This window comes from Dipodomys ordii, unplaced genomic scaffold, assembly GCF_000151885.1.
Source record: "Dipodomys ordii isolate 6190 unplaced genomic scaffold, Dord_2.0 Scaffold85, whole genome shotgun sequence".
Classification (NCBI taxonomy): domain Eukaryota; kingdom Metazoa; phylum Chordata; class Mammalia; order Rodentia; family Heteromyidae; genus Dipodomys; species Dipodomys ordii.
Window position 1 is genome coordinate 3,669,262 of NW_012267301.1, and position 9,433 is coordinate 3,678,694.

Genomic DNA, 9,433 nt, shown 5'->3' on the forward strand with positions numbered 1-9,433 from the left:
TGTACAAGATGTTATGTTGAAAAATGAACTTTACAACTTTGGTGTGTGTGTGTGTGGTGTGTGGTGGGGGGAAGATGGGAGGGGATGGGAAGAGGAAACAAAGGAGGAGGCAACAATGCTGGATAAGAAATGCACTCATTACCTTGCCCATGTAATTGTAGCCCTTCTGTACGGTATTTTCACAATTAAAAAAAAAAGATAAACCAATTAGCAGATCATGTTAAAAAAAAAAGGGGGGGTGAACTTGTTCAAAGTACATTGCACACAGAGAAAATTATCACAATGAAACTTCCTTGTACTAATAATGTGTGCTAATAAACTATTACTACTATTAAAACACAACAACAACACTCCCATGGGCTTTCCTGCCTGGGATGGCTTCAAACCCTAATCCTTAGATCCCAGCCTGGTGAATAGCTAGGATTACAGGTGTGAACCACTGGCACCTGGCCAACACATTTACTTTTTTTTCTTTTCTTTTTTTTTTTTAAAGAATCTTAAGGTTAAGGATGGGTAGGATGGTACACACCTATAATCCCAGCTACTGAGAAGGTGCAGAGAGGAAAATGTCCACAGTGAGAGGCCTTATATGAAAAAAACCTAAAAGCAAAAGAGCTGGAGCATGGATCAAGAGGTAGAAGGCTTGGCTGGCAAGGGGGAGCCCTGAGATCCAGCCCTAGTATTCCCCACCCCTGCGTGCACAGGAAGTGTAAGTTTTGCTGATGGATGTGGGCCCTGAATCATCCTTAGATGTTCGGTTGGTGAAGGGTATGTGATACCAGCCTGATGTGAACCGGGTTCAAATCCAGTCTCCATCACTGCTGAGCCACCTTGGAAAGAACATTTCCCTGTCTGGGTACCCGTGGCTCTGCCTATAATCTAAGCTACTCAGGACACACAGATGGGGCAGGGAAGTCTTTGAGATCTTATCTCCAATTAACCATCAAAAAGCCAGAAGTGGAGCAGTGGCTCAAGTGGTAGAGCACTGGCTGACCTTGAGTGTGCCAAAGGTCTATGCTTAATAAGCCTTGAGTTCAAGCCTTGATCCTGGCACCAGAGGTTAGGGGGAAAGGACACAGCACACATACAAACTGGGTGCAGTGCCTGACATATAGCATGTGCTAGGAAATGACAGCTGTTGTAATTTATGGTCTCCTTTGAGTCCCACAAGAGGCAGGGAGGTTCAGCCCCACTGCACAGACAAGGAAATTGCCCTTCACGATTTGCTAGGGACCACTTGGAGCAGAGCTGGGGTTGCACCAGCTCTGGGGTTGGACATTCATTCCTATTCTGGGAGTCCTTCCTTTACCCAACCCTCCCACTATCAAGTTCTAAGAGTTCTGCTCTGGGTTCCCAGCCCCTCCCACCCATCTGTTTCCTGCAGGCTGAAGCTCCTAGCCATCCATTCTACCCACTCCAGTGCAGCTCAGAGGCTACCTGCCCTATATAAGGCGCTCGAGACCTTGAATGCCTCTTGAGTTGTCAAGGCTGGGAGTAGGAGTGGGAGGGGTGCAGTGAGGAAGAGGGCAGGCTCTAACACCAGGTAGGGGCTAGATGTGTGCAGAAGAGACCGACTCCCTGCTGGAGAGGCCCTTCCTGAGCCCAATGCCCTTCAGATCCAGAAGCCCAGCTGCCCCCAGGAGGGGAATTTTCTGTCCTGTCTGAGAAGGCAGACATGTCTCACGTGACCCAAGGGTGTGCCTTGGGATTTGGAGCCCAAGACCACTCTGCCCTCTCCTTCCTCCCTGTCCTTGGATGGAGGAGACAGGCAATGCAGCCTGCTTTCCCTCCACAGAGCTGTCTGCAGGGACTGAAGAGGGCCACAGACCAACCTGGTCCCACCCCACCACAGCCAAAAGAGGAAAACAACCCAGTGGGCCATCAGTTTATGAATGTGTAAACAAAATGTAGTGGGGAGACTCACGCCTGTAAGCCTAGCTATTTAGGAGGCTGAGATCTGAGGACTCAAGTTTGAAGCCAGCCCAGGCTAAAAAGGCTGAGTCTCTTATCTCCAATTAAATAGCAAAGAGCCAAAGGTGGAGGTGTGGCTCAATGGTAGAGTGCCAGCCTTGAGTGAAAATGCTAAGTAATCCCTACTACCTGCACTTGGGTGGGCTCATGCACGCACATATGCACACGTACGTGTGCGCACGTACACACATGTACACATACAATATGCAACAGATCTGTGACATGGAGTATTATTTAGCCATAAAAAAGGAATGAAGTTTGACACATGATCCAATGGAGAAAGCATTACACCAGGTGAAAGGAGCCGCACAAAGGCCACATGTCATATGACTTCATTTCTCTGAGATGTCCAGAATAGGCAGATCTATGTTGAAAGCAGATGTTGAAAGGCAAACAGGGAAAGATTCATGGTGTTGTTTGAAAATTCTGCATGGGCCCAATCTATAGAAAGCAGATTGGTGGTTGGCGGGCTGGTAAGTGAAGGCACTGAGGAGAGGCTGCTTCATGACATCCAGTTTCTTTTAGTGGTGTTGAAAATATTAAGAATTGGGTAGTAGTGACAGACATTGGCCGGTCATTTTCCAGTGGTGGAAACTGTCAATCTTACTTACATTTTAGCTCAAGAAAAACATTTTTCTACGGTAAAATGTTATGAATAGAGCGCTAGAGACATGGTTCAGCAGTAGAGAATCTGCCCAGAAAGTTCAGAACTCTAAGTTTAAAACACACACACACACATACACAGGCACACACATAAAAAATTATTATTATTGTTATGATTGTCAGTCATGGGGCTTGAATTCAGGGCCTGGGCACTGTCTGTGAGCTTTTTTGTTCAAGGCTGGCACGTTACCACTTTGGGCCACAGCTCCACTTCCACTTTTCTGGTGGTTAATTGGAGATAAGAGTCTCACAGACTTAACTGCCTGGGCTGGCTTTGAACCATTATCCTCAGATCTCAGCTTTCTGAGTAACTAGGATTACAGGCCCCTGCAGTACAAAAAATTATGAATTGAAGAATATTTCTCTCATTCATAGTTCTCTTTCCTTCTTCTTTTCTCTTCTCTTCTCTTCCCTCCCACCTCCCTCCCTTCCTTTCTTCTTTCCTTCCTATTAATTTTTTATGCTAGTCCTGGGGCTTGAACTCAGGGCCTAAGCAATGTCCCTGATATTCTTTTGCTAATGACTAGCACTCTACCATTTGAGCCAGAGGCCCACTTCTGTCTTTTTTGGGGGTGGTTTATTGGAGATAAGTCTCGGGCACTTTCCTGCCTGGCTGGCTCTGAACCATGATCCTCAGATCTCAGCCTTCTGAGTAGCTAGGATTATAGACAGGAACCACCAGTGCCTACCTCAATTCATTCTTTTTTGAAAAGGAATCTCCCTATGCTGTCCAGACTCCTGGACTCAAGTGATCCTCCTGTCTGCATAACTGTGGCATGCTGCCACAAAGTGTTTCTCAAGTCACACAGTCCATTAACCTATTGGTTTTGTGTGTGGTGAGGGTGTGAGATATGATATGTATGTATATATGTACGATGGTGCTGAAGATAGAACCCAGGGCCTCAAGCATGCTAGGTAAGCACTCTGCCACCATGCTTACCCCCACCCCACCATGATTTCCCACAGGAAAATCTTATGAGTTGCTTGCACAGCCCAGAAAAGTTGTTAAAATGAATGCATGGATGTGTGCATGTGCAAATACCTTATTAGAAAAATCAAGTAGATTGCATTATGCAGTATTCTCTGATTTTCTTCAGTGACTATATATAGCCTGGGATTCACTGAGCCACACAGGGCTGTGATGCTCATGTTTTGGTGGATGGACATTCTAATGCGTTGCTGGAGCTGGTATGATATTGGCTTGAGGCTTTACGAAGAGGTGGAGGGAAAGAGTTGGTTACTCTGGTGGATATCAGGCAGGATGGGGACAGAGCTGGGACCAAGGTGCCTAGTAATTCAGGAGAAATGCCCAATGAGCCCACCACTGAGAAACGGTAACTGCTAACAGAAGGGTTAGGACCGTTATTAAGTCATAATGAAGACTAGCCAGGCACTAGTGTCTCACACCTGTAATCCTAGCTACTCAGGAGGCTGAGATCTGAAGATCACAGTTTGAAGCCAACCCAGGCAGCAAAGTCTGTGAGACTCTCACTTCCAATTAACCACCCAAAATACAGAAGTGGAGCTGTGGCTCAAATGGTAGGGTATTACTTTTGAGTGAAAAATGGACAGGGTCTAATTTCTGAATTCAAGCCCCAGGACTGGCACATGCACAGAGCACACACACAGAATTAAATATAGATGCCTTTCATATTTCCATCTACCCTATCTTCTTATTCCCCAGAGTGAGCAACTGAACTCTGAAAGCCTTATTGTCTTAGACCTTGCCCCATGTTTCACCAGCAGATTGATAACCCCATCTACCCACACACTATGCCACTGTGGCAGACACCTTCACCTCATTCACAAAGCCTGTTGCCTAGCAACAGTTTTGCCTGACACCTGCTTCCTCACACTGGCACAAATGTTCTCAGCTCCTCTTTTTGTTTAACAGGTAGAGGAAGCTATGTTCCAGGGAGAAGCCAGGGTTGTCCAAGCCCACACAGAATTGACTAGAACCCTAGACCCTGGGCCATGCCCATCAACCCAGCCAGGCTGTCTCTGAGAAGCTAGGGAAGCTCCTCTTCAGGAAGAGGTGTCAATGGCTGGGCATGCACAGCTTAGCCTCCAGCTCCTGCAGGAGAGAAGGAGAAGCCATTAGGCATCTGTAGCTCCCACCCCCAGAAGAGCAGAACTTACTGTGGGAGCTGATGTACTCGGGCGACTTCCCGGGCCCCAGAGGAAGGGCCTCCTCATAGTAGTCCTCAGGGGGAGGCTTGTTGGGCAGAGGTGGAGGGAGCTCAGCTGCCTGCCGGGGGACAAAGAAGACCATAAGACAAGATGGCCCACAGAGGGGCAGGTGGAAGTTCCCCAGAGGGAGGCTGTAGTCTAAGTGTGAAGGTGTAATTTGTGTGTGTGTGTGTGTGTGTGTGTGTGTGTGTAAGTGTGTGATACTGGGGTTTGCAGCTCATATAAGCCTCATAATTGCTTGACTGGCACTCTACCACTTATGCTATGCCTCCAGTCCAGCTTTATTCTGGTTATTTTGGGGATGAAGTCCCTCAGACTTTTCTGCCTGGGCTGGCCACTAACCCATGATCCTTTTGATCTTGACCCACTGAGTAGCTAACATGACAGGCCTGAACCACCAGAGCCTAGCTTTGGAGCCATAACTTTTAATAGTCACAATGCTGACCAAACTTGAGCATATTCATCCTGTTCTTCTTATGCAAAGTACATGAGCAAAAGAGTTTCCCTGTAACATCTGAGTTTCACAGACTGCCAAACAGTGGTAGTCACGCTTCTCAGTGGATCCACACAGAATTCTCAAGTGCAATGAGTTCTGCCATATCTGCCACTTCAGAAGGAAAGATCAGACCACTGAGGTAGAATCTCCCCGCAGCTCTGAGCCTAGGTTTTGGAGCTAGACCCTCCCACCTTCTTCCAGCTTTACAACTTCCTAATCGTGAGACACTGGGATCATCACTTACCCCTCAGAGCCTCGGTTTCATTACAGTAAAATGGGGACTGCATTTGTTCCAAGCACATTCAGTAGCTGGAAGTATGTAAAATACCTAGCAAACTGGTCATCACCAGTTGGTTTTGATGAAAATGAATTCCATGAATGATGCTTATCGTTAATTCTTGTGCCCCCAAGATATGGACCAATCCTTGGTCAACAACAACAACAACAACACAAACTCATGCTCTAAGAAAGTGATTTTCATGAGGCCACACAGCCGAGCAGTAACTTTATGTGGACTTGAGGCTGAGGTGGTGATCTTTGTGCCTGAGGAGACAGACCAGTTCACTGTATTTTCCTTGCTTAGTAGGACTCAATAAGCATGTCATAAGTTATTGAAGAGCTGGGAAGGTGGCTTAGTGGTAGAGTGCTTGACTCACATGCATGAAGCCCTAGGTTTGATTCCTCAGTACCACATACACAGAATAAAGCCAGAAGTGGTGCTGTGGCTCAAGTGGTAGAGCGCTAGCCCTGAGCAAAAGAAGCTCAGGGACAGTGCCTAGGCCCTGAGTTCAGTCCCAAGGACTGGTAAAAAAAAAAGTTATTGAAATGCTCATGCAGAATTATTATTATTATTATTTTTGGGTCCAGTCATGGGGCCTGAACTTCTGGGCCTAGGAGCTGTCCCTCAGCTCTTCAGCTCAAGGTTAGCACTCTACCACTTGAGCCACAGTGCCACTTCTGGCTTTTTTTCTTTTTGCTTATGTGGTGCTGGGGAATCGAACCCAGGGCCTCAGGCATGCAAGGCAAGCGCTCTACCACTGAGCCACCTCTCCAGCCCTCATGCAGAATTATTTCTGGTAGAGAAAAGAGCGCCCTGCACTACCAGGAGGGCAACAAGGGTGACAGAGAGTCCCCTCCCCTTCCCCCCTACTGGGCCCAAGCCATGACTCACACTTCTCAGGGCTGGGCTCTTGGTTGGCTCAGGGCTGGTTCTCTGGCTGGGTTTCCCATCATCCTCTGACAAGTCCCGGAGGTCACCCAGGGCACAGTCTACAGAGGGCCAAGCCATCAGGCAGGGAAAGCCAAGCATGAGTGGGGAAGATGACTGGATATGGGGTCAGGAAGCTGAACCTCCTCCGTTTGTCACCTGAGCAAACGGCTTCAGCAATACCCAGGATGCTGGCTGTGCAAGCTGGCTATGCCATTCCCAGCTTCACCTGGCGTAGCAACTAGATGGAGTCTGGAGTTCTTCCAGGGTTACAAAGGCATAGGGTTTCCCCTATGTGTCAATCCAGAAAGCTGTCCTAGATGATACTTGCTCTCTGGGGTGAATAGTGCTCTCTTCTCCCACTAGGAAGCTGATGCCAAACTGCCTCCTACGTGCCAGCTTGGGTGCTCCCAGGCCCAGCTCTAACTCCCTACTGACCTGCTAGTCCCCCCAACCCAGGGTCCCAGGCTACAAGTGATGGCTGGCGGTGGCAGGCACATCACCCGGGCTGCCCCTTAGTTCCTACTGATGCTCACATCTCAGGGATAACTTCCTGTGATGGCACATAGGAGTACATTTGAAGCTGACAGGGTCCAGAGCAGCTAAGGGGCAGCTAGTGTGAGAGCTAGGCCTCATCTAGCACAGGAGAGAGGGCGTCACACCGAAGTTGGGAGAGGGCGCTTACCAAATTCTTCAAAGAGAGACTCCACGAAGCTGGGTCCCGAGTGCAGATCTGCAGTGTTCACATACAGGCAGGAGACTTCCTTCGCTGGGAGGGGGAAGGACATGGGACAGGGAGAAGGGTTGGGACCAGTCCTCTAAGACTTTTGTGTTCTTCCCCCACCCTCTTCTCTCTCCTTCCCTCCCTCCCTATTTTCCTCCCTGGGCTTGGTGCATATGAGGTAAGCACACTATCACTGAGCTACATTCCTAGCCTTTTTTTAAAAGCTTGATTTTAAAGCAGTGTCTTACTATGCAGCCCAGGCTGACCTTGGACTTGTGACCTTCCCTTCTCAGCCTCCTATGCCTCCAGCTTGGTTTCTCACTAGTTATTTTTATGATGGGGTCTTACTTCCTGACTGGACATGTGCCCCCAGTGGGGTAATCTGCCCACTTCAGCTTACCTGTAGTTTCTGGGATCACAGATGGGTCCAACTGTGTCCAGCTTCCTTTACACAGAAAGGACATCTAGAGGACTTTTCTGTCAGGGCTGGCCTTGAGCCTGATCCTCTCATTCTCAGCCTCCCAGATAGCTAGTCTTACAGGCATGAAACACCATGCCCAGACTTTCATTTTTAAACTGTGATTGTGATCTCAGTGTCTAAGTAAGTGCAGTCCCACAAGGCTGCCATGGGGACAATCACGGGCCACAGCTCCAGTGAGGAGCAAAACTGCTGACCTTTCAGCCTTTCAACAGTCCTGTTAGAGCAGCAGGTGGCATCAGCTCTGTTTTGGTGACATCCACCACATCCCTTGTGAGGCTTGTGAGAGCTACTGCTGTCTACTGACTTGTGGTGCCAAGGGAAGGCTGGAGCTAGGGCAAGTGAGAGAGCTGAGAATACAGGAAGGGGGAGAAATGCAGATTTCCAGGGACACACACATCCTCAGGAGATACAGCACCTGAGGGTGAGGTGAGTAAGAATGCACAGTGGTTCTGTGTGTTGTTAACATGGTGTGTTGTCTGTCTGGTATTGTCAGAGCGTATTTGTGTGGATGTGTGCTCGTGTTCGCGTGTTATGTATGTTGTGTGTGGTGTATACAACTATGTTGTATGCATGTGTGTATTGTGTGTGCATGCGGGGTGCATGTGTGCTGGGTGTGTGTCATGTGTGGTAGGTCCATGAGTGTGATGTGTGTTCTGCATGGGAGGGGTGGAGGCCAAGAATGGAGGAGGACAGATGGGGAAGGACAAGAACCAAGTAGATGAGGACACTTGGCCAGAGTGTGCCAGGCACATACCCGTGTCGTGGGAGGCTTAGAGCTCTGCCTGCACAGGCCGGGGGAGGTGGTAAAGGTTCAAGAGAGGCAATGCTATTTGTTTACATGGAGCTTCTCCAAGCTAACCTGGGAGGGGCTGCAGGCTCTGCAGGATGGAGGCCACAGCCATCTTCTTCTCCAAGGTGCTGTCACTGAGGTACTCCTGGTCAAGGAGGCTGAGCAGCCCGGTGAGCTCTGGGAGCAGCTGCTCCAGTACTGGGGAGAAAGACCAGGACACAGTCAGGCTCTGAGGCCAGGGCTTCCCCCGCCCCTGCCGGGGCCAGGCCAGTGCCTGGTGTACTAGGAAGATGCAGGGCTTGCACATAGCTGTCCAGGGCCGGCTCTGCCCACAGCTCTGTGGCATTCCTCCTGCTTCCCATCTCTGCGTCAGACATCAGATGACTGAGCCGCCCTAGGTTCACCCCGCCCAACTCGATCCTCAGCCCAGGCCAGAGGCACCTTAGGCCTCTCTTTGTTCCAGGCTGCACTTGGTTTTTCAGGGGTCTCAAAGCACGCTTCAGGCCAGAGCCCTGGGCTGTACAGGACACAGGCAGGAAGGGAGTCTTCCTGTCCCATTAGTTCATGTGCTTCAATCTCTGGAACCTTCTGTTTCCGGTGCCTTGGCCAGAGCCAAAGGAATCATTAACCCTTCCTGCTCCGTGCCCAATGCACCAACCACCATTCTTTCTACATGCATATCAGTGCTTCTCAAAAGTTGACAGTACTCAGGGATCACCTGTAGGTCTTACCAAAATGCAAATTCAGATTCAGGAGGTCTGTGATGGGAGGGGAGTTTGCGTGTTTCTCACAAGCTCCCAGGTCTGGGGCCATACTGAGTTGCAAGGTCCTACAGCAAAGACAAGCATGCCAAGACCATGAGGTCATTGATGTCTTCCAAACAGTAACTGGGGACTTGGTTTGCCTCACAG

The 9,433-nt window shown here is 49.2% G+C and overlaps 1 protein-coding gene across 1 annotated transcript in view; it reads right to left on the bottom strand.

The window, feature by feature from the left end:
• Positions 1 to 8,715, bottom strand: part of Afap1l1 (actin filament associated protein 1-like 1) — a 37,962-nt gene extending 29,247 nt beyond the window's left edge. Inside the window, exons 1-4 of the mRNA XM_013025579.1 lie at positions 8,592 to 8,715; positions 7,213 to 7,296; positions 6,492 to 6,589; positions 4,774 to 4,882 (exon numbers count right to left, since the gene is read on the bottom strand). Coding sequence (XP_012881033.1) covers positions 4,774 to 4,882; positions 6,492 to 6,589; positions 7,213 to 7,296; positions 8,592 to 8,634 — 334 coding nt within the window. The 5' untranslated portion in view covers positions 8,635 to 8,715. The remainder of the gene's footprint in view (positions 1 to 4,773; positions 4,883 to 6,491; positions 6,590 to 7,212; positions 7,297 to 8,591) is intronic.
• Between the last annotated feature and the right edge of the window lie 718 nt (positions 8,716 to 9,433).